Source organism: Gymnoscopelus braueri (assembly GCF_963280865.1).
Source record: "Gymnoscopelus braueri genome assembly, chromosome: 19".
NCBI classification, from domain to species: Eukaryota; Metazoa; Chordata; class Actinopteri; order Myctophiformes; family Myctophidae; genus Gymnoscopelus; species Gymnoscopelus braueri.
In genome coordinates this window covers 27,593,772-27,619,741 of record NC_137621.1, presented here as the reverse complement: position 1 = coordinate 27,619,741, position 25,970 = coordinate 27,593,772, and the positions used below count along the sequence as shown (strand labels likewise).

Genomic DNA, 25,970 nt, shown 5'->3' with positions numbered 1-25,970 from the left:
ATGACAAACAACTCGCAGTCGAGTTGACGTTGTGACGTTGACTTGTGGACGTTTTTCTTCTGGCGCAGAGTGCTTCTCTTTCTCCTTCTTGTTCTTGTCTTGTTGTTTTGGCTTGTCTGCCTTCTCTCCGGAGTGTTGGCTAAGTGGAAGTTGTGTCTACAGTGTGTATTGGTAGTGTCTTCCTGTTTTTTCATTTGTGTGGTTCAGTAGTCCTACCTTGGCAGCAGCTTTATTGGTTTGTTTGTGTGTGTGTGTGTGTGTGTGTGTGTGTGTGTAGTATGCATACCGTGCCAGACTCAAGTACCAGCTGGGCTTTTAGACTGTGTGTGTGTGTGTGTGTGTGTGTGTGTGTGTGTGTGTGTGTGTGTGTGTGTGTGTTCGTTCGTCTGTCAGACGTGATGTGGAGTGTAGCAGCCGTGTCCTGTTGCTCTGGAGCGAAACGCACTGTTTTGACTGGGCTGATAAATTGGCTACATCACCACCGTCAGCTTTTCTTTTCCTCTCTCTCTCCCTCTCGCTCTATCCTTCCTCCCTCCTCCTCTCTGCCCCCCCATCCCTCTCTCCTCTCCTCTCTTCTCTATCGTTGTGGAGCTAAGGACAGCAGGTCAAGGAGACGGTGATGAGGTACATATCAGTGTGAACCAGAATGTAGATTAGTACCCCCTCTAACACACACACACACACACACACACACACACACACACACACACACACACACACACACACACACACACCCGTGAGGGACTGCAGCTGGACTTGCACATACCTACACAAATGCAGACACCACATAAATGCATAGCATATCCACACACGCGCGCACACGCAATTGAATGCAGAGACTCCACACACGCATACACACTCTCTCTCACACTGCCACAAATGCACACTCAGAAAGGCTCACACATACACAATTTTTCTCTCTCTCTCCTCTCACCTCTCTCCATCCAGTGTTTATGTCTCTGTCTTTATCCCTGTGAGAGGTACCAGGCAGGGGTCAATAATGTGTTGAGCACTATTGATCTGTCCGGTAGGTCCTATGGGTGGGGTGGTGGGAGGGTGGTGGTGATGCTTGGACGAGAGGTAAATGGATGGAGGGGGCGGGTTGGGGCAATGTTGGGACGCAGATCAATCGTATTCTATATAGACCATTGGTTCTCAAAGTGGGGTCTGGGGACCCCCAGGGGTCCTGGGGGGTGGGGGGGGGTCCCCAGCAAAATGTGGCGTCACAATCATTTTAACCAATGTTTTTAACCACATTTTAACCATATTTTACACTTTGGCTATTCAAAAATAGCAGATCTACAAGCTCAAGCTCACAGAGTGCTGTGCTATGAGCTTGTAGATCTGCTATTTTTGAAAAATCATGAATATTTGTAAAAGTGAACATTTGTAACCCAAATCTTTGCTTCGTGGGGTCCCTGGAACAAATTATTTTGAGATGGGGGGAGGGGTGGTCCACGACCAAATACATATCATTCTGGGGGTCCTTGACATGAAAAAGTTTGAGAACCACTGATATAGACCATCCAGCAATACCGGCCAATCAATTCGCTAGTCTCCTGTTTTCTGATGTGGCGTCTCTCCAGGGAGTCACAGCTGAGGTGTAGAAACCGGGCTGCACAACGCACGCACATACTAAGCCAACAATGCACTCCTTTTTATTTTTTTAAATGCCTTCAAAACCAGTGGTTCTCAATCTTTTTCGAGCCAATGACCCCCAAAATGATATGTATTTGGCCACAGAATAATGTCAAATAATATGAGAGAGTTTTGAAAATAGCAGATCTACAAGCTCACAACGCCTCACAAGACGTTGTGAGCTTGTAGATCTGCTATTTTCACAATAGTTATCTGTGGAAACGATTCAAACACAGGATGCTTTCCCGGTTTCAATGGGTAAATTCAACTTCTCTGTGCTCAACCAGACCTCTGAGAGAGAGAGAGAGAGGGAGAGGGAGAGAGAGAGCCCCCTCTGGCTCCGTGCCTCATCAAAGCAGCTTAATCATGGGGCACGGTGGCACAGTCGGTAGTGCTGTCGCCTTACAGCTAGAAGGTCCTGGGTTCGATTCCCGCAGGGGACGCTGTGGGCGCTGGGGGTGTGTTCTCTCCTCCGCGTCATCAGTGCCCATACCCTAGGTGGGGTTGGCGAAAGGGCCTTTCTGTGTGGAGTTTGCATGTTCTCCCCGTGTCTCCTAGGGTAGGTACCCTCACAAAAACATGCAGTAATCCTGGTCACTATACTGCCTCCCCCTGGCCAGCTGGGGCGCCTGATGGAGGGGAAGGGAACTGGTTGGAATAACGTGTTCCTTCCACACGCTACGTCCAACCAGGGAAACTCTCCCCTGTCAGGTGACAAGAAGGTCAGTTGGCTCTCATGCATTGAAGGAGGCATGAGCTCGGCCCTGGCCTCCCTAGGTTGGCAGAGGGAAGGTAGTGCCCAGGATTACATAGACAATTGGCACTGGGTGTAAAAAATAGGGTTACAAAATCGTGGGATAAAAATTTAGTAAAAAAAACAACAAAAAAAAGCAGCTTAAACAACGCAACACAACAGGAAAGTGCTGCCTGCCCCTCCCACCCCCAAATAAAAACAAAACTACTTGCTGAGAGGCGAATTGTAGAGGCACTAATGTCATATAGAGCAGTGGTTCTCAAACCTTTTTGTGCCAAGGATCCCCAAATTGATATGTATTTGGCCGCGGCACTCGTGCCGTGCTATGAGCTTGTAGATCTGCTATTTTTGAATAGCCAAAGTTTAAAATATGGATAAAAGGGACAAAACGATTGTGACACTTTATTAACACATTTTGCTGGGGACCCCCTGGTACCCCCCCCAAGGACCCCTGGGGGTCCCCAGACCCCACTTTGAGAATCAATAGAGAGAGCAGAAACAGAAGATCGGCAGGTCTGGGGTTCCCTGTTTATTATGAGGGCGATGGCAAGAGAGTGGTGGATATAAAACGACAACGGTATATGTCCCATCTTCTACACGAGGGTGTGTTACTTAAAACATCAGCACAGTGTGTACCCCCCCACACACACACATACACACGCTACAAACTTTCTCCACAGCATTTAGGCATTCATTCACACCTGATACATACAGTGCAAAATAAATCACCCAAAAAGATCATACGTTTATGATGTTAGCAGTTTTAACACATTGTGTGCCAGAGGTTTATTAAAATACTGCACGTTCAGTGCCTGCAAACTGTACGTTCAGTGCCTGCAAATCTTCCATCCACTTACGTTGATACGTTTCGTGCTGTAGAAGCCCCGACGCGGAAGTGCATGTAAACAAAGCGTGCGTGCGAGACGGAGGAGGGTCCCGACTAACACCTGGAACAATAATATTTCTAACACGATCCTCCATTGCAGAGTGATCGCGGATCGAAAATGGCTCACTTCCACCACGTTAAAAAGAAATGGAGATATTAACTCATTCCCTGCCTAGGACGTAAAAAACGTAATTTTTTCCAATTGCCTTTATTTTTTTAATGTATTTAACTTTTTTCATTTTCCCCAAAAAATATTAAAAATAAATGAAAAAAGTTATCAAAAAAACACGGCCCCCTCGCGTATTAGGAGGGCAGGGTGAGTCATCAGAACCAAGGACGGGTGTTCTTGACGAATCTAACATGTTAAAAATTGAGTTTGAAGTTATAATGGGTTTGTATAGGAAGGGGGCGTGTCTGATAAAATGATTATCAAATATCTAAATACTAAATCAATCAACTTAAAAACGGTCTGGGGGGCTCACAAAAGCCTGAGTAGACGATAGAATGACCAAAAGTTTTTTTTAAAGTGAAATATCCCTATAATACTAGCCGTTAAATGGTTAATTTATTTTATTTTATTACTATTTGTTTTGTTAAGACCGAACAGGAAGGCCAAAAGCATGTTACAAAAGTACAACCACTTTATGGATTGGTGGCAATGGGGCTGCCTTACCCAAGGAAACGCATGGAAAAATCCTTACGCACAACCTTACGCACTTCTGGAAGTTGCATCCATGGGATTTACATTTCAAACCGTCTTTTTATAGAATAACACTATGTTTTGCAATAAAATGGGGGGGGAAATCACATGGTTTGATGACTGAAGCAATTATGTAATACGTGCAACTGCGACGACGCGCAAGGACGGCAGATGTAACGTTTGCAAACCTTTCACGTATGTATGAAATTCATTATTCCTACTGGACAGAATGGTGGATGTACGGTATATTTACCCACATTTGGCTATACTGTGTTCCATTTTGAACTATAAGAAAACCGAATGCCCTCTTTTTGTTCTTAAATCAGTGCCAAGTAAATAAAAAGATAATTGCCAATAGTGCCAGCCATTTTTCTTTTTAAGTAGTCACAGAATATTTATCTTTAGTATGATTGATCCTCTGATGGTTGGTAATCACGGGGGCTTTCACTGTGCTTCCGTGAAAAAGAAAAGATTTCCACGCGACCTCCCGTTTATGTTCTATTGACAAAAATGCAGGGGGAAAAATACAACTCAAGTTACAGCTGTTTCCCGCACACGCTAACCAGGAAGCAGATGGCGCATTAAATGTTGTGATCACATGATCTCTCTGCCTCGGAGCCTGAAATGGGGGCTCATAGGATGCACAAGAGCGCCATCTAGTGGTAAACACTGAAAACACAATTTGGACGTGTACACGTCAATGGCGCTCTGGGCTTTTGAAAAAATTGGACATGTACACGTCAATGGCACTGGATGAGTTAATGGTTAATGGTTAATTAAAGAACAATGGAGAATAAGAACAATGTCTCCCTACACCAAACCGTGAATTTTGTGACCGTTGCATAATATTGAAAAATAAGGCTTTGGCCCAGTGATACTGATACATGTGGTTCCGGTGTATGTTTATCGAGTATTTTACAATCAGACTTAGCCATTAGCCAATCAGAGTCAGGATAGGGAACTGTCAGTTTTATAAAAACCATGGTATAGCACTCTCTCTCGTCTCTTATTTTTGAAATATTATTCATTGTGGACAGTAGTGGACGTAACTTTAGTCTCAACGTGCGGTAGAGGTGTGTCCGATTTTTCCTGATGGTTTGAGTTGTCTTGCAGTTTAACAAATCCTGCGCTTGCCTGGGTAATCAAGGGTTGTATATTCCAAGTTGAGTATTGATGCTACGCCTGAGGCAAGTTAAGTGAGCAAAAATGTCCTTTGTGCACATCCACTGTTTGACCTAGAGGAAATACTTTAAAACATACTTTGTTATAAGAGATGGATAACAATCTCTCTCAACTAAGAACAGTTTTATTTTGATTACCATGACTTTAGTATTATTTCTTGGGAATTAGTGCACATGCTGTAGTAAAACCTGGAGTGTTATTTAACTCTTGACATTGAGGTTGGTCAATTTTTACACTCGCAGTTCACACACTCACACTCCGGATTTTGTAGTGTTGGATTAGACAATCACAAGTGATGGCTAACTCCATGTTGTAACTGACTCCTGTCCCTCTGGCTCGTCTACAGTTGGGTTTTGGTAACGCTATCGAAGTTTGTTCAGCATTGACCTTACAAACCTCAGTGTGTCTTTAACTCTTTAGAGTGTACAAATGGAACCAAATAGAATTGTACACAATGGATTCAATTTCAAATGTAGCAAAAGTAGCAGATCGACAAGCTCAAAACACGTCAAGCTTGCAGATCTAATACTTTTTTTTTCACACTGTAGTATGATCAAGTAGGGTGTTAATTTACGAAAAAAACATGGAGATAGGAGAGGTTTCTGCCTGACAGCGACGATATACCATGCTGAATGCAAAAGTTGGCTGAACATATTATGTAAATTATATAGAACAAACGCTATACTATATTTTCTCAAACTGAATGATGGGCTGCTGTCGCTAACCCACACATACTTGCACATTGCTACTTTAAAAAAAAGGAGCCACTCTAGTGGGATTTCAATCCTAGGCCACAACACGGGCACAGGCAGTTCCACAGACAAGAGTCTTAAAGCTGCATTTTGCAGTATTCTTTGATAGTCACAAGGTCTGGAAATAATGTACGCTGTGTGAAGGTTTCATTGAGACACAAGGCTGCCGACCAATAGACGCACTTGCAGGCTGTTTTTGTTGTTTCTAAGCCATGGTGTCCTATGGCGGCCCGTCTCAAGACTACAGACGTTGTGTGTGGGATTTTCATACCGAACTCTGTGAGATAGAGGCTAGCTGACGCCCTCCTCCAAGCACCGTGCTCACATCCCTCAGACTGCAGGTTGGCAAAATGGTTTGGCGAATGTAGGAAATATGTGAGCACCTACAGTCTACTAAAATTAAAAACCGATAAACATTTCCCACAGGCCAGTTGATTCTAGAAAAGTGCTGGGGTGCATACAGAACCTGGTATTGTCGCTGATGCCAAGTGCATGCTCTGCGTACTTTTCAATCTGCATACTTTCAATCAGTGAACTGGTGAATGTGCAACGAGATATTTGACCGTACATAGCCTGGAACAATAACCCCCCAGGTTGTGTTTTTTTTCTTCTGCTCTGAGTCTCACTCTTATGTACGGTATCTTCTAACTCACTCTCTCCATCTTCCTCTCTTGCCTTCTCACTCCTGCCTCTGTACTTGCTCTATCTCCTCTCTCTCTCTTTCACTCTCTCCTGCTCTAGCACTCTTTTTTTGTGTCCTTGCTTTCTCTCTGTCTCTCTCTCTCTCTCTCTCTCTCCTTCTCTGTCTCTCCCTCTCCCTCTCTCTCTTTCTGTGCTCCTGGAGCGGGGGATGCCAGGGGGACAGAGTGCAGATAGGACCTGTCTCCATAGCAACAGCTTCTGCAAGCTGCTGACACCCTACTGGGGGGAGCGGGAGGAGGGAGGGAGGGGGAGTGGAAGGAGGTGCATGGAGAAAAGAAGGAAACAGTGTGGTGGGGGGGGGGTCACAAAGAGGAGAAAAAAGAAGGGAGAGGGAGAGCGAGAGAGAGAGAGAGAGAGAGAGGGGGAGAGAAGGAGAAATGAGTGAGAGAGAAAGGATAACAGGGGTTAAGGAGGGAGAGAGGGGGAGAGATGGTAGAGAGAGAGAAAGAGAGAGGGAGAGAGAGCGAGGCAGTCGACCCTGCTTCTTCCCCAGGGACTAGTGGTCTGCTCATGTTCACTAGCAAAATTAGCATAAAGATGGGGGGAGGTGTGTGTGTGTGTGTGTGTGTGTGTGTGTGTACGGACACACGTACATGTGTGCATGTGCAATTGTGAGTTTTTCTGTGTGTGTGTGACACGGTTTCTCAGAAGGGGGAGGGGTAGTGAGCTTACGTCGGAAGGAGAGTTGTGTATTTGTGAAAAGGTATCATCATGTATTTCTTATATATATTTGGTGGAAACCTATGTTGGATTTGAGTGCATATGTTACGTGTTCCTACTGGTGTGTGAGTGTGTGTGTGTGTGTGTGTGTGTGTGTGTGTACACAGTTTTGGGTCTTAAACCTCCTTCCTGTTTTCTAGTCCTCTACCCTGTGGTTCTCCCTCTCTCTCTCTCCCTCTCTCACTGTACTGGAGGGCTTCAGTTTATTAGCCGGTGATGCAACTCTTGTGTGTCTGCTTATATAAGCACTCTGAACATGTGCCTGTGTGTGTGTGTTTGTGTGTTGACAAGAATACAGTTATATCATTTCTAACTTCCGGTCTGAAGCCTTTACCCCACCTCCCGTAGCCCAGATTCCTGTTTTATACTGTCCTGAAACTTACATGTCCAGTAGTTGTATAGTATTACAAGTGATGTAAACATCAGAGACGGTAGACTTAGCTGTTGTAATTGCATTATTGGCTATAGGGCAAAGAGCGAAAGACCATTCGTTTTTCCCATTGGGATATACGAAAAATATTTATATAGATTATTTTAAGCCTGGAACCAAGCCATCCAGGCTCCTGGTGAATCATGAATCTAAATATTTAATTATATTATATATACTATATTTAATAAGTACCCTTTTTTCCAGTTTACTAATATATTGTTTTGATACAGGATCAAATGTTTTATGGTCATGATTCTCCAGGAGCCTGGATGGCTTGGTTCCAGGCTTAAAATAATTGATATATATATCTTCGGAAATCTCTATGGGAAAAATTAATGGGCTTTCTAACTGTGGAACCACAAAATGGCCACCACAGCTATGCCCAATAGTTGAGTAGAGGTTAAGAAGAAAGTATATTAAATCACTTTGTTCTGAAGGTGACCCTCTGTTCTTCATCACCTGAAGTAAAGTATATAATTCCTGACTCAAAACTTGCTTACTTCACTGAACTTTGGGTGTGAAAGAGTTGCACTTCCTCAGAACATGTTCCAACCATTCTTTTACTTCTGGCTTACATAGCATGATGACAGGAAAACTCATATTGGGCTCACAATATCCATACGATACAATATTATTATTTTTCTTTCCCCAATTTACAAAGTTACAAAGTGCTTTACTTACAAAAATAAATACAATTATACAAGCTTAAGGGTCAAGTGAAGTAAGTTCTCACTAACTGTAAACCACATTGTTTCAGAGGACAAATAGACACTAATAACAAATATAATGTAATTACAGTATAAATATAAATTGCACTAACCTCATAGTCATATTGTTGTCATCTGGACTTTACCAACAGAGTGTAGCCTAGTTATTAAGCTCAAAATATCTATAATACCAGAGAGGGTCACCTGTAAAAAATATTTGGCTTTGATGCTATCTTAGATTAGATGTAGGCCTATTTGACAGTGCAGAAACATAATTGCCTTGATGCATGTAACAATAACGAGCGTCAACAGGTGTCAGCTGGACACAGACGCACACCTCCCCTCAGCAGTCCTCTAAACTGAGTGACTGGAGTCTGTTTCATTTCTCATCAAAAGCCCTTGAATATGATGGGATACATTCAAACTCTCACAAATACCCACCAGATATAATCACAATGAGAGATCTTGCCATTATTCATTTGATTATTCAGCTGTTATCCGTTGTTTTTGTGTGCCTTTTTTGCTCTTTTCTTTTCACTGAGCCCATTCTGATTCTATCACTCACAAGAACGTAAATTATTTGTGACTGATTGGATAACATTTGCATAAAGTCCCACATGAATATTTGCTATGACAATGTACAACAGAGTGTGAAAGAATGGGCTTGCAATGCTGTAAAATCATGGGCTTTTAATACGTCCTATTAAACGGTCAAACTTACACTTTTTGTGAGAGAACGTAGGTCCCACGCACTCAAAACTGTAGCAGGAAAAAGCAGATATATTTAAACAAGACTTTAAGACGTTTAGTGGCTAGCCTAATGCACATGCTAGCTATGAAGCTAAATAGCTTCCTCGCGTTCGCATCCAACACAGTTTCATACCATAACACACATTTTGGATGAACATCAACATTAGTCACTTGCTTGGTTAACTGCTTCGTGGAACATCATTTTTTTTTATTAAATACCATTTACCTGGAATTTGGCGGGAAAATGTGTATTTTTCTCACGGAGAGTGTTAGTACGCAAGACAGACATGTTCTGTTGTTCCATAAAATTGTATCCATAATATTTCCACACATCATATTTAACTTGTTTTGTGGAGGATACAATGGGCAAGCTGAACTTCTCTCGACTGGATATACATTACAACCTGACAAATCGCATTGATCGCATTGTATTAATACTGACAATATTGTGATGAATTTGAATTCTCCTCAGTACAATTATGTACTGAGTGTTTTTTATCACGATAAACAATATAATATCGTATTTCATCCCATCCCTACCTACCATTATGACAAGTTGAAGGATTATGCACATTACTTTTCAGGCTGCTGGGTTAGGGCAGTGGTTCTCAACCTGTGGGCCGGGACCCCCAGGCCTTCCCCACATGATTTTGGGGGGACAGTGAAGTGACAATTTTATTACCTTTACGACCCTTTTAATACCTTGAAAAAAAACATTACTGCATCCAAATAATCAACAAACTATACAAAACATTGGCCAAATTGTTAGATAATAAGAAAGAGGCACATTCTTTTTAAAATAGCCGATCTACAAGCTCGCAACGCCTCACAATTTTCACAGCATTTATCTGTGGAACCAAGTCAAACTAAATGTAATGCCTCAACTCCTACACGGGGTGGGGGTCCCCCCGGTTCAAATATGATTATTTTGGGTGGTCACGGCCTGAAAGGGTTGAGAACCTCTGGGTTAGGGTACAAGATCTGCATCTCCATTAGCCATGAAAGGGAGCCTTACCTTGCCAACTCGTACACTATTTTAACTCAACACTCAAGAAAACCCATGGGTAATTATCCTGAATCTTGTCCCAGTCATCCTATCAATTATCTTGTCTGACATCACATGTTAGAGAGCAGCAGTTCCCAAATTTGGTACTTTGGACCACTGGTACTGTTGGTTTTTCTATCCTGCCAAGTTCTAACTAGTCCCGGATTAGATGGCTAGAATTACAAGGACACCAGGTGAATGCAATGAACACCCTGGTAGAATGGAAACACAGCGGCGCTGTGTATCCAGAGTGCCAGGATTGGCACAGTTTTATCTCTGGGACCCCACTCTCTGAGAGTGTACAAACCAAATGGACCCTTGATTCCATTTGCACACTCTCAAAGAGTGTGGTCCCAAAGATGTACCGATCCTGGCACTCTGGATACACACCACTGTGTCAACCCTACAGGTCTGAGTTACAGACCCGCAAGGTTCCAGTAGATTACTAACTGTCAATGATTTAGCTGGGGACCCCTGCGTTGAAATCCAGTATGTTAGAGGCTGGGGACTTGAACCTCCTCTGTATCTAACTCTAGAAGAGAAAGGAGTGAGAAATGTCCACCAACAGAGGAGAAACCGTTCTGATTAACAGGAATAGAAATTCAAAGCTGATATTCATTTTCTTTTTAACTAAAAGAGAAACTCTTGGCACTCCTCCTCCTCCTTGTGATCTTCAAAGAAATACATGAGGTTGCGTCACTGCAGTCTGAGATGTCTGTATGCCTTCATCTTGTCCCCGTCTCCTCTGTAGTAGTAGCCCATTTAACAGACCAATTAACCACCAGTTCTTCAACTTTGGATGTGTTTGGGAGGGGGTTTCTTCTGTGAATGCTGGTGCAGACACTGCCCCCTATAGTAACTTGACAGCTAGTGCACCCCTCTGTAAAATGTAAGTGTCTGACTTTGAACCAGCACTGTATATGTATATACATGTGCGCGTGTGTGTGTGTGTGTTCTCCACATTGAACTAATGCATTTCTGATTTTTTTTTGCAGAGTGCGGCAGCAGCACCCAGCCCAGTGATGGGAAACATGCCCCCTAATGACGGCATGCCAGGCGGTCCCATGCCTCCAGGTTTCTTCCAGGTAAGAACCTGCTTTCACCACTCCACCCATCGTACATCAGCAACCAGTCTAATCCTTTTTTTAAAGATGCACTGGACAATTTTACTTACATTTTGATGATTCGTGTTAAGAAGGCCTGGGGGGGGTACCTCCTGGAGGAGCGGTGTTTCAACAAGGGATGTGCTATGCTGCAGTTATGATGTGGGACAAGATGCTGTAGGCAACATTGTAGTACAAAATTGTTAGATTGTCATAACATTGTCTGCTAACAACATGGTCTACATGTATATAGTCTGCATTTCTATAGCGCCTTTTATCTAAAGCGATTTGCGGTGTGCATTACATTCAAACACTGACGACAGTGGAGGCAACATTCACGGTACCAAGTTACCTGCTCAATGGGGGCAGTTACGGTTCAGTGTGTTGCTCAAGGACACTTGGACATGAAGCCAGGAGGAGTCGGGGAATCCAACTGGTAACCTTCCAGTTCTTACATGGCCAATCCTGAGCCCCTCGTGTTTTTTTCCCTTGCCTCTGTGTTTGGGCCAAACGGGACTCCCTCTTTCTTTGGTGTTTCGCCCAGGTGGGTGTGGTTATATGCCTAAACCCTAACCTTAACCCTAACCTCACACACACTATGCCTAACCTCAACCTCCAAACCACTCCCATCTGGGCGAAACACCGGGAAAAGGGAGAGTCCGTCTGAAATTGCTCCCAGTATATCCTCAGCCAATCAGAGGAGCTCTATGTGAGGGAGAGTGGAGTGCCTAGTACAGCCTGTCATTCTTGCAAGCGCGCACAATTGACATGATTGACATTGTTGTCACTGCAGTGTAATTGTGTTATATGTAACAGTGTTACTCTGTTGTTTTCCCACGCACTGCAAAAGAGCTTCCGATGTTTGTCACTCAAACGGCTCTAATTCAGAGTTGTTGATGACAGAAATCTATTCAGAATTACCTGCGGGATCTTACTGAAGACGAGCCCAACTCTCTCGCAAAGGACTGTATTCTCTGTGGATGCATTGATGACAGTGATTGATACATTAGGTTTACAGTTACAATGTTATATACCTATAACATTTATATTTAGTTGGGCACATATATTATATCTAGGGCTGCAACTATAGTGATTATTCTATCGATTACTTTTTCTATTAATTAAATAATAGAGAAGCTTTTTATTTATTTTACTATTTTAAATAATTGTTTATATGTCAACAAATCGATTAGCCACTCTTTCATTCTTTGTCACGTGACGGTGTAGTGCAAAAATAGTTTAAATCACCAATCTACAAGTTCACAACGTGTGGCATGGCGAGAGCTTATAGTTCGGCTATTTTTTTTACTATTTTAGAAACTTTTTTATATATTTGCTTTTTGCCTATAATGACATTTCTAAAATAGGGATTTATTATCAATCAGTAATTTATTAAATGATTGAATCATTAGTATAATCGATTACATTGATCAGTTCGATTCATTGTTGCACCCCTAATTATATCTTGCCACAAGGCCGGCTCGACACAGGCCCGAGGAGCAGGAGGGAAATTGCTGCCCAACCCATTTGCCAGGACGAGCCAGTCTTTGGTCTAGGCCGAGAATCAAACCTCTAAATTAAACTACCAAAATAAAACAAAACGCAAAAGAACAGAGTTGTACAGACGGAGTATGATCAATCAAGAAATAAAATGTGAGTGAACCTCTCTGAAGAAAGTGTCTTCCTAGAGAGCTGAGGGATTGTAAACACTGGAAGATAATATAGACACCCAGCTTGCTTAATTCTTCTGAACAGGCAACAAGCTGTTATTTTCCTATGATAGTTATATTATTTCATAAAATGGTACATCTAGTTTATACATCTAGTTTGGGGGCTTCAACAGTTAATTGAGCTAATTGATTTCAAATATCAATAATTTAATACAATAATCAATTAATAATCAATCCCTATTTGGGGCATGTCATTATAGGAGAGAAGCTTCAAAAGAATTCAAAAAAATAGTTAAAATAGCTGATCTACAGTTGTATCCCGATGCGTTGTGAGCTTGTAGATAATATATGCTATTTTAACTATTATTGCACGACACCGCTGTGCGACAAAGTATAAAATAATGCTTACGTTTTGTTGATATATACAAAATAAAATAAAAAATACGGTACAAAAATTGCGCTTCTAGATTCTTCGATTAATCAGAAAGTCATCAATAGAATAATTGCTAAGAAAATAATCTATAGTTTCAGCCCTAATCTAGTTTGATAGTAATACTGGATTCTGCAAAAATGGAGCTAAGCTTGGTAGCATGCTTGTTTCCAGATTGTATTAATGAATGTAGCTAGTTTCACTTTCTAGCTTGTGCTAATTTGTCCAAAGTTGCCTATGACACTTTTTAATATCACCTGTTTAATAGTCATTCATAATATACACTCGTCTTTATATGATTCTTATTCCACCTTTCTCCATGGACTTCTTATTTACCTCTGCCATCTCTCTGGCTCTCAACATTCACTCATTCATTCATCCATCCATCCCTCGCTCTTGATCCACTGCTCCATTGATTGCATGATTCATCCATCCCACATTAAAACCTCTTCACTCCTCCTCGTCTCTCTTTCCCTCTCTGCGTATATCTCTTGTCTCTCTGGCCCGTCCCAGCTCTGTGACGGCAAAGGCTTTTTTAGTGTGGGAGATGACTGTCTGAAGGGCCAGAATGACAGACACACAAACACTTCTTGTCAGAGTACGCACGCACACACACACACACACACACACACACACACACACACACATACACACACACTGTCACACAAACATATTGTCACTCAGGTACACATACTGCCGCACAAATGGTCACACACAGACGCACACACGCAGGGCGCATGCATGTTTTACCCACACATACACACAAACACGTTCATGCAGTCACACATACACATACACACTCTCAGCCAGGCAGCGGTGTGATGGACAGCGCTGGCATTTGGCAGGAGGCACGATAAGGTGGTGGAGAGGAGTAGGAGAGAACCCGCGAGTGACACGAAGGAGAGAGGGAGAGATTGAGAGTGGTTGAGGAGCAAGAGGACAGAGAGAGAGTGTGAGAGATCTGTGTGGCCAGCGTTTGTTTTCTGTGGCTACCTCCTGTCTTCTTCTCCGTCTGCTTGCTAAGGAGGAGAAGAGAGAGATGGGGGGGAGCAAAGGTGGAGAGAGAAAGAGAAATGAGATGGAGAGAGCAGGCGAAGGACGGGGGTATCTAGTGAGAGTGTGACTGCAAATAAGCGAGGGAGTGAGCAGAAAGAGGGAAAGAGGGCGAGGGGAGACACACGGGGAAGTGCTATTTATAACATTGGTGGAGGAGTGAGATTGGGTGGAGTGTGCGTGCGTGCTCTCGCACGCTCATGTGTACGTGCTATGTGTCTGTTTGTGTACACTTTGTTTTCAAGAGGCCATATCATTATAGAAAGCTTGGCTGCTTGCTGCAAATATGCTTAGTGCTCCTATTGTACACTTAAGGGGTGTAACTGTCACTGTCTCCCTATGAATAGTTCCATTTATGGATATTGTCTTACCAAGACGTGGCTGATGACTGGCTTCTATTCTGTTTTGCTGTGGGGCATGCTGTAACTCTAAAGGCTTCACATACAGGTGTGGTTTACAAGATTACCACGCTAGACTAAATCTCTACTAAAACTCCTGACGTTTATAAAGAGGGAAAGGTGGTTTGTGATTCGGACTTACCTCTGTCTTATCCTAGGCCTGGCAAATAGTTGTAGGTGCCTGACATTTCCTTGCATTTTGAAAAACCTCCACAAACCGTATGTGCTTTTTTTTTTGTCTAATAAGGATTGTGGAATTCCAGTTACCATCTAGAAGTTGTCCTAGTAGAAGCTGGCCTTCTCTGGACAAAATAAAACAAAAACAGATTGACAAGGGACTGACAGAGACAAATGGGAAGAGACTGAGGTCGTAGAATTTACGCAGATTTATTAACTTGGTTCCTTGACCTCTTGTTTAAGGGTGAAATGTCAGCAATCACACATCACATTTGTAGACAAGGAGAACTGCTCGCTAACTCTATACACAATGACAGAAAAACACATTAAACTAAATGCCCTTGGCTTATAATGAACAAATGCAAGCTGACAAACTATTATTATTATTTATGTATTTATTTTTTAATTATTGTTCATTTCATTTTAGTATTCCTCTTTGTAGTATTCCTCCTTGTGTGGGGAAAGTTAATTCCTGTTCTGTTCATCATGTAAAGTTTGAGCCTTTGGTAACACTGCCCCCATGTGGTTAAAAGTTAAACTGCACCCAATTGTCATTACCTCCTGATTTCCAATGGCATTCTAGAGCCACAGCTTTAAACTGGCATTGACTAGACTACTGTATGTAGATTATAAACACAAAACATACTACACACATTATAATACATGCTCGACTATCTTCAGTCATCATGTTGGACTGCGGGGATGGTCCAGCTTTTATTTCCATCTTCCCTCTGTTTTCCTCTACCTTGACGCTTCCTACTGGCTCCTCCCCTCTCGTCCTTCTCCTATGTTTCTGATCGGCTGGTTCCTCCAGGTGTAACCCCACCCCTGGCCCCCCCCCCTCTCTGATATCGCTCTTCTTTCTTAAAGGGACCACCCGGCTCTCAGCAGTCCCCCCATGCACAGCCCCCCCCTCACAACCCAAGCAACCCCATGATGGGACCCCACGGCCAGGTAAGCTGCTGACACTCTCTCAGACATCCCTCCTTCTGTCTCTCACTTTAACACCCCCCCCCCCCAATCCACAACCACGCACCCCAAGTTCTTTCTCTCTGATGTCTTATCTTTCTTTCCCTCCACGCTTCTATTCACCAGTGGCACTCTTTTATCCATGAGTCTCCTTTGCTGTACTTTAGTCCTGTCTAACTACCCCTCCCATAGATATTGATCCCTCCAACATCCAGCATCCAACTCCGTCATAACAGCCATGCAGCCAGAGGCTGCAGGACTTGCTCGTCCTCGAGGCCCAGACACGGCTGTCCTTTGTGGGATGAATAATTCACTCCCTCCCCTCTTCCCCGATGCAGCTTGTGGGGGCTGCGCGCTTATCTGCTACTACACACACACACACACACACACACACACACACACACACACACACACACACACAAACTTCTTTTTCACCTCCTCTCCCTTACCTTCTGCTTACTGTTCTTGCACCTTATAAATAAAACAGGGGACAGGGACTACGGACACTCATGTAACACATACACAACACACGCACTGGCTCCTACACATTGCGTATAGTACGTCCACACGCATTCATACTGAACTGAAGGCACACTGTTCTTTAAGGATATTTATTTACACTACCCAAGAGTGATGGCAATAATCGGTGTGTTCCGCCAGGGGGAAAAAAGGGGGGAACTTTCTCAGTGGATGAGCCCGCTCCCACACTTCCAGCCAGCACAGTGGCTGCAGATCTTCCACTGTGGAGGTGAAGCTAGTTCTCGCCCCATTAGCTGCGGCAGGCCGGCTCTTCATTCTTGTGGTTTCTGGTTTCCTCCTCGTGTGTGAGAGCGTGCGGACACGCTTCCTCTGAAGGTTTTTTGTTGAACGGTGTTGTTGGCCTGAGGTGTTTCTAAATACGCCAGGCAGACCACAGGCCGAGTCGGCTTACACCGCAGTGTGAACAGCATGTGCGAGCATCTGTGAGTGCTCCTCCACACACACACACACACACACACACACGCACACGCACACGCACACACATTCAAGTGCATGTTGTGTACAGAAGCAGGTATAAACACACACATGCAGGTATACAAACATGCACACACACAAACACTTGAGTGTGTCAGTGGTGTTGTGTACAGAAGCAGGTATAAACACACACATGCAGGTATACAAACACACACATGCACACACACAAACACTTGAGTGTGTCAGTGGTGTTGTGTACAGCAGCAGGGTCCTGTCTGTGGCTTTTAAATGAGGCCGGGTTAGCAAAGTTTCACCCACTTCACTGTCATCCTCCATTCCCCATCAACACCATCCATCTGTATGTCCCTAGTGCTACCCCTCTTGAGTGCGCTTAGATTTATCAATAATGGAAACATCCTTCTCTTTGTGTCCCTCTTTTTCCTTACCCCCCCCCCCCCCCCGCCCACCTCGGCCCTTCTCTCCATTCCTCTACTCAGCCTTTCATGTCACCACGGTATCCAGGTGGACCGCGCCCATCACTCCGAATGCCAAATCAGGTATCCTTCTTGTCCCCTCTTGGCTTTAACTCTGAGAGTGTACAAACAGAGTGTACATTTGTAGAAACTCTTTACAAATGGATAAATGAAGACGGTGGATTTTTATTCAGGCCTCTATCTCCATATATCGGTCCTTGCTAGGCAGGGCAAGTTTATTTGATTAGCTCATTTTATTTTTGTTGTTTTTGCGCAAGGCATTTAAAGGTGCGGTAAGGCATTTAGAAAGAAATAAGAATAAAATCGATAAATAGGCTAAATAAAGGAATGTCAAAGAGTGTCCAATTATGTTTCTCACACTGTCAGCAATCACCTTTTCATTCTACTTACAGCAAAATTCTCCATTCACTGTTCTACATGTAATGTAGACACAACTTATTGTGATTCATCAATATTTAAAAAATGAATTGAATTCAGAAACGATTCACTGATTAAAATTCACCATTTTACATCAAAATATACAAATGTTGAATAGTAGTCAGAGTTGCTTATGTGTTGCATAGTAACTTCTCATCGGCAGGTACATTTTCAAGCTGATCACAGCCTGCCTCTCAAACAAAGAGCAAGAGTAGACAGAAATGGTGCCATCTTATAGTGAACATTAGTGAGGACCAATGTATGGAGATGAATTATTATTGATCTTTTAACCCATTAAGACCTGAGGCCGATTCAAAAAATGTTCTAAATCCGATTTAATTTTTTGAAAATAATGTAAAAAATATTTTTTCACGATTTTTCAAAAATAGCAGATCTACAAGCTCATAGCGCGGCACTCGGTGCCGCGCTATGAGCTTGTATATCTGCTATTTTTGAATAGCTAAAGAATTCTAAAATGACACAGATGCGTTCCAGGTCTCAATGGGGTAAGCTGTTTTCTTTTTTTACTCATGTCTTTGCTTTCTGTTAAATACCCTTTTTGTTCAACATTAAGTGTTTTGCCTCTTCTTTGGTCTTCCTTTACCAGTGGAGCACGACAGCTGATGTCTTTTTTTTTGGTTATGAATATTGGCACACTTTAATCCGTTCCTTGTCATCCCGTTTGTGTTAGCCTCCTGGGGGCATCCCTGGATCCCAGCCTCTCCTGCCAAACAGTCTGGACCCGACCAGACCGCAAGGTAGGAACCAATGCATTGTCATATTTACATGCAGAGGTCTCTCCACCCAGGGCGTTTCATTAACTTGACCGAAGTCCCTCAGGGCTCTATACTAGTGTATTTTCTGTTTTCTGTTATTGTGGGGAAAGCTTTAGCCGAAAATAGCCGATCGACAATTTCCCAACGTGCTCTACAAAGTAAATTCAATATACGAAAGTTATATATATAAATGAACAATTATGCAAAACAATTATACAAGACGGGACAATTAAAAAAATAGTTTATTGTTGCAATTTTCCTTGTCTCCTGTTCTATGGCAGTGAAGCACTTTGTGCTGTTGCCTGGAAAGGTGCTATATGAATGAAATAAAACATTTTTCCATCTCATTAGGTCTCTTCTCTTAGTCCATATTTCTGGGGTTTTAAAGTGTGTATGAAGGCAGGGTGGCCATGTGGTCTTCTTTGAAGATTTGAAAGTCTCACTTTAGTCCTTTATTTAAATGGAGATCCTTTACACCCACCTTGTTTCCTTTTTTCCCCCTAAGCATATCCCTGTGGTTAAAAATCACTCTCCCCTATTATCTCTCCATTACAGTTGTCTTCAACATCCCTCAAAATGGTTACTGTATTAAGCCTGAAATATGCTTAGATGTGTGCAGGTGTTGCACACCGAAAATAGCAGATCTCCTATTGTAGCTCAAAACACGTCGCCACGTGATCTACCAGTTCGACGTGTTGTGAGCTTTTAGACTATTTTCCGTACGCGACACAACTAAGTATAAAACCGGTATTAAAATCTCCTCTGTCCTCAAAAGTGAATTTATTGTGGCAAAATGTTAGTGCATATGTGACTTGAGGCCAATTCTACAAATTAGATCAGTAGTTCGATGTGAGTGAATGGCTTAGAGATTAGACAAAGCCTATGCTGTGTGCTGCGATTCTGCCAAACAATCTTATTGAACAGTTAGTACATAGAAATTATGTCTACTCGATGCTTCTGCTGCAAATACCGAATTATAATTCATTTGGAATCATTCTAAGGCCTAAACATCGCTATGTAAAATACATTTGGATAATCACTGGCATGATCAGATTAAAGAAATTCCATTTTGCCTGTATGGTTCTAATTGTAAGCCTCTCATTACTTAATAAATTATGGTTATTATTTCTGCCTTATGAGAAGCTGTGTGTGTGTGTCACACATACACGTGGTATATTGGATAGTTCCCCCAGGCTAGTGAACTTATTGCGGCAACCCTGGTATAGTCTGAGCTTGTTTTCTATTTGTGAGGCAGTTTTATCCAGGGGTAGGCAGGTAGGCTTAGCACCTTTTTTACATTTTAGTCATTTTATGTACTTAATTGTTGAAACATACTAGTACAAATGCAGCCAGATGGACCCCAAATCAGCGAAGACTTCCTGCCATGTAGTCAACCTTGATACAAGATTAACACTCGTAGTTAACTCATTAACCGCCAGAGTAAAACATAGCTGCCCCTTGCCAGCGATTCCGAGCGTTTTCACTAACCTTTGAAAAATCATTGAATATTATTCTTCACAACGATCCATCCACCGATCGCTTTAAAAGACGCAGCCAAGTCTCGTAGAATCAGGGGGGAAAAGAGCGTGCGATAATCCGTTCCATAGTTATTGGCAGTTGGATGTAGGTTGTTTTGGCCAAAAAGCAACAGAAAGCAGAGAAAAGGGCATTTTTCCAAATCCATTAGAACGGGAGTGAATGTGGCAGTTTTTTTTTGCGATCACGTGATTTCCTGCTTCACTGGGAGTCAAATGGTGACTCATAAGTTAGCGAAGAGCGCCATCTAGCGTAAAAACTGAAAACACCATGCGTCAAAACACGTCAATGTGTTAAGATAGTTTGGTTTTGTTCGATATTGTGACGGTATATTTCAATGCAGTATATGTTGTGCAGTGGAGGTACAGCTGTGAACATAATGCTGTGGCAGAAACTGTGTTTTTACATCTAACAGAGTTTGAGCTGATTCAAGATGTAAAGCCTTACTACAGGAGAGATCAGATGTTGAATTAACAGTTACTCACATCTATCAGAAAATGTTCTACCATTCCAGCTGTCCCCAAAGATGGTTGATAGAGCTCAAAACTGGCCTTTGTCAGAGTTTGTGTATGTGTGTGCATTTCAAACCCCAAATGTTTCCTAAAGAATATTTATCCCCAAATTAATATCTCAAATTCATAAAAATTAAACGTGTGTGTGTGGGTGGGTGGGTGGGGGATTTGGCTGGGGATTACAGCTCCAAGTTCACAACTAAATGGGATTAGATTAGAGCAATAATCTTGTCTGTTGCATCTCTTAAGTCCTGAGTTTATTAACCATATACTTCGTTAACCGGAGGCCCCCGGGGGGCATTCGTCCCTCTACACAAAATGTCGTTGCCGTTATACAAGCTCACAACGTGTCACATTGCGATGCATTGTGAGTTTGCAGATTCTGATCTGCTGTTTCTGCCGAATGTTCCCCCCAGAATAGGGACACGAGTGTGGTAATGTGGTTAAGAGATGAGCCATAAAGTGGATTTCCATGTGTATGTGTTTGGTTCTGGTCAGTGTGTGTGACCCTTTGTCTTTTCTTTCAGGACATCCTAACATGGGTGGACCAATGAGAATGAACCCTCCACGAGGAATGGCCATGGGACCACAGGTGAGACATTGGATTATCTGACATGCACACATAGATGCTGCTACTGTCTTCCACACTGTCACCTCCAGTCTTGCCACTATTCTGTGTTGCTACTATTACCTCCTGTGTACATAATAACCACAAATGCAAAAATCCATATTTATTCACCCATATTGCCCATATCATGGGCAATATGTTTGAGAACTTGCTGTGTAACTATTTGTTTATACTGTCATTATTCAGTGCACCAACCTCAACAAGAGAAATTCCTTGTATGTGCAAACATGCCTTGCAATGTATGATGAGCGTTCATGTCCTGCTATAATACTTAATATAGAAGAGAGCTGGTTGTTTCTGTTTGGGGGTTTAAATTGTTTCAATCTCTTTTTGCACAGAACTATGGGGGCATGAGGCCTCCTCCCAATTCTATGGGCGGTCCCATGCCGGGAATGAACATGTAAGTTAAAACACAAAGAACTCTTTTCCATATCACTGTACCCTTTAAGCCTCATCGTCTTAACATCTTATTTCTCTGCTGCCATCCATCCCCTTTCCTTTCCTCTTCCCCTCTCTCTCTCTTTCTATTCTCTGCCACTCTCCATCTTTCCCGTCTCTCCCCCAGGGGTCCTGGAGGAAGAGGGCCATGGCCGGGACCTAATGCTAACTCTGTGAGTCACAATCCCTGGAGGCTCAGACACAACGACATAGATTCAGTCTTGTTATCCTCGGGCCCAGTGATCCGCTAACTTGTCATGTCCTCTCTCTGTTCTTCTCCCCCTGCAGATAGCTTACTCTTCCTCATCTCCAGGCAACTATGTGGTGAGTAACTATCTGACCACTGGGAGCGGTCACTGCAGGAGCTTTCCACAATGTACTTTAGAAAATGGCCCTGGATATACAGGATGATGTGGTTTTGGGAATTTTAAGCTTTCTGTTCTGATGATGTATATAACCCTTGACCTCTCTCTCCTTTGACCCTCTCCACAGGGTCCCCCGGGAGGAGGAGGCCCACCTGGTACTCCCATCATGCCCAGCCCAGGTGGTGCGTCACCAAACTATGTCCCCCAGCACTAACAAATAGTCTAGTTCCTCTTCCTCCTTCATTGACAAAGCATGAACTGCGTCCCCTCACCTACTGAGCATGTGCCCTGTATTATGTTTTATCTAATTTATTTATTTATTTCAGTTTATTAAACCGCCTCTCATTCTGAACACTAGTAGAGTAGGTTTCATTTGTTGCTGCTGATGACTCACTGATATTCGCTGACTAACAGCTGTGTCTTGGCTCTTTTCTCAGACTCGACTAACTCCAGTGAAAACATCTATACAATGATGAACCCCATTGGTCCGGGAGGCAACAGACCCAACGTGAGTTAATCTCCAGCATTATTTCAATGCTATCAAGCTAGTTTAAAAAAAAACGTAAAAAAACATTTTAAACCCATAAAATAGAGAAGAGGTGGGCTATGGCGTTCAAGGCTTGTGAATAATTTTAAGGTGCTCTTTGGCAAAAAAAAAAAAGGAGGAACAGACAGAAAACAAAGATGAGTCCGAGGCACTTTTTATTTAATGTCAGGCTAGTTCATATTGGAACAGTAAAACAAAAAAGCCAGCATGTTTCGGCCCAAAGGTAGCCTTCATTTGATGAAGCAAAACATGCTGGTTTTTTTACTGTTCCAATATAAGTTAGCCTGACATTAAAGCTTCTTCATTTTATGAAGAATGTCTTGGACTCATTTTTGAGTTTTTTTTTAAAAACACATTTGGTTTTGTGTATTATGTTCCCGCCCATGCTGTTGCTTGGTCCCTTTCATTGGTAGTTTATCTGTTTAATTGTATTTACCCCCCAACCACCAGCCAACACCCCCCACACCCCATGGCCCCCAAACCCCACCCAACCTCCATACCCTCATACCCCCAAGTTCATACCCCCCCACTCCCATAACCTCCACCCCCTTACCCCCAACTCCCCTACTTCCATAACCCCCACTCCCATTACCCCCAACCGCCACCCCACCACACCCCCATACCATGTTCCCCCAAAGCCCAGATCCTCATGCCCCCAACTCCATACCCCCTACTCCCATAGCCTCCACCCCAAACCACACCCCATACCCTATTGCCCCCAACCCCCACATCGTCATAACCCCCAACCCCCCATACCCCATCTTCCAAGCAGTCCGTACATAAAAGCCCCCATACCCCAGCATTCCACACCCCCAGCCCCACCATCTTCCATGCAGTTACTACCTGTAAGCCCCCCCCATCTTACAGAGCCCCACCCCTTACCCCTGCCCACATCTTCCATATCTACATCTTACCCCTGAAAGGAGGTAAGATGTGGAATCTGAAGCTGCTCAGTTTCCAGTGCAGCTCTGTTGATGTGAATGGGGGCATGTGCTCTCTGTAGCTGCCTGTAGATGCCGCATATACACAGTTAGAGCCAGCCGCCTACTGGCCAAAATGTGGGGAACAATCTGACTTTAAATCAAAGTGAAAAAAAAAAGTTATGATAGTTGAAAGTAAGAAAGGTAGCCTGTTGAATGTCCCAACCCATGACTGGCATTTTTGCAAAGTTTGGAGCCAATTTCACTACTGGTGTGCCGTGAGCAGGCAAACGGATAAACACCAGACGCCTTGCGGACTCTACGGATTCTAATTGATAAGATGTGTGGGATTTTTCAAGTTCATCAAGTCAAGTACAAATGCATGTAGATACAAAGGACACCTTAAAGGGATATTTCACTTTCACATAAAATAAACATTAAAAAAAAATATTTTAAAAAAATGAAAGAAGTTATGGCAAAATAAAGGCCCCCTCACACATTAGTAGGACACTCTAATGCGTGAGGGGGCCATGAATTTTCCATTACTTTTTTCATTTATTTTTAATATATTTTTTAAATGTTTCCCCCCGCCGAAAGTGAAGTATCCCTTTAAACCTAACTCTGTAAAAGTCATTTTTTAATTATGGTTATTAACTAAGTTTGCTCCCAATCTTCTTTCCTAGTTCCCTATGGGACCTGGGCCTGATGGGCCAATGGGAGCTATGGGATCTATGGAACCGCACCACATGAACGGATCACTAGGTGAGGAAAAGCGCATTTTGAGTGTATTAAGGAATAAACCACATTGTCTTATATTGTTTCTGTCGGACAGAAACCTTGTATCTCCATATTGCAATTCAATTCCTGTGACTTGAAATGCAATTGTGAGCTTGTAGATTTTTGCTATTTTGGAGAAGAAATTTAAGTGACTTAAAAAAATTAAAAGAATTAAATTTAATTAAATATAATCACTAGACCATAAACCTTTTGTGACACTATTATCACCAGTTTTTTTTTCTTCTTTTCTTTACTTTTCCCGCTCTCTCCTGTGATTCCCCTGCCACTCTCCTCCAGGCTCTGGAGATATGGATGGGTTGCCAAAGGTTAGTAAGAATTACTTCCTATAAATTAATTATCAGCAGTGTATCATAGACCACTGGTTGTCAACGTGGGGGTCTGGGGCCCCCCCCAGGGGTCCCTGAGGACGTTCCAGGGGGTCCCCAGCTAAATGATTGATAGTTCGCACACTGCGTTCATGATTTGAGGCATTTTGTTCAAAGCGGAGTACTCCTGCAAACTTTGGAAGCCAATCTTTGCCAATCAGGATAGAATATGAAAAATATGAAAGACCAGTTTTGTTTAATGACTATAGAGATACTGTGTACTGATTTGCGTGATGTTTGGAGAGAATCTGTAGGAGTACTGTCAGCAGAGGTTCTGCTATGGCATCCAGAGAGTGTGTGTGCTTAGATTAGCTGACGGACTCACGGACTCACGGACGTACGGACAGGGTGCAAAACATAGTCTCGGCCATGCCTTCAGCCTGGCGGAGACGATGAATTTAACACTTTCAGAGATCAAAATTATTGTTTTAAAATCTAGAACTGCTTGATCTCTGAAACTCTTAATTCATAAGGCATTTTTGTAAGCTTTTTTGTTTGTTCTTTCCCTTCCTTCTGCATCTCTCTCCAGAACTCCCCTAATAACATGGGGGGCATGAACAACCCTCCCGGCACGCCGCGAGACGATGGCGAGATGGGCGGGAACTTCTTGAACCCATTCCAAAGTGAAAGTGTAAGTAGAGCCCATGAAACGACCTCTCACCCTTAACAGCCTTTCCCCCTTGGCCTGTGACATGAACATACCATTGGCACAATGCAAGCAGAGGAATCAGTCCATAAAAATAGTGATTGTGGTATTGGGTTGCAACAGTTAATCAAACAAAAATGATCAATAATCGATTTGAATGAGAATCTAATTTACGGCCAAAAAAATTACATAAAAAAAAAAAAAGTAGCTAAAATAGCACATCCAGAAGTACACAACGCGCTGCAAGCTTGTAGGTATGCTATTTCAGATGGGCTATTTTTGCTATGTTTGTGCGACAATTAACTAGTATCAGACTAATCGACTTAGTCGATTATTTAAAAAATCTATTACTTAATTTTTTTTAAACGTGCTTGTCAATTAGCAATTATTCTATCGATTACTTTTCGATTAATTGAATAACAAAATCTCGATAGTCGCAGCCCTATTGTGGTATCAAATCCCTTCTTCATTTGCTTTTGTCATATTAGTCATTCGTGTTTCTATACCT

The 25,970-nt window shown here is 42.7% G+C and overlaps 1 protein-coding gene across 4 annotated transcripts in view; it reads left to right on the top strand.

The window, feature by feature from the left end:
• LOC308075339 (single-stranded DNA-binding protein 3) overlaps positions 1-25,970 on the top strand; it is a 48,677-nt gene that overhangs the window by 17,794 nt on the left and 4,913 nt on the right. For 2 of the 4 annotated variants that reach the window (XM_080415168.1, XM_080415165.1), the window contains exons 5-17: positions 11,262-11,351; positions 15,968-16,051; positions 17,518-17,577; positions 18,623-18,689; positions 21,283-21,347; positions 21,722-21,783; positions 21,949-21,994; positions 22,110-22,145; positions 22,314-22,368; positions 22,624-22,694; positions 24,337-24,415; positions 24,728-24,756; positions 25,346-25,447. In XM_080415168.1, the coding sequence (XP_080271294.1) occupies positions 11,262-11,351; positions 15,968-16,051; positions 17,518-17,577; positions 18,623-18,689; positions 21,283-21,347; positions 21,722-21,783; positions 21,949-21,994; positions 22,110-22,145; positions 22,314-22,368; positions 22,624-22,694; positions 24,337-24,415; positions 24,728-24,756; positions 25,346-25,447 (846 nt within the window). The remainder of the gene's footprint in view (positions 1-11,261; positions 11,352-15,967; positions 16,052-17,517; positions 17,578-18,622; positions 18,690-21,282; positions 21,348-21,721; positions 21,784-21,948; positions 21,995-22,109; positions 22,146-22,313; positions 22,369-22,623; positions 22,695-24,336; positions 24,416-24,727; positions 24,757-25,345; positions 25,448-25,970) is intronic. The other 2 variants (XM_080415166.1, XM_080415167.1) reach the window with 2 other exon arrangements.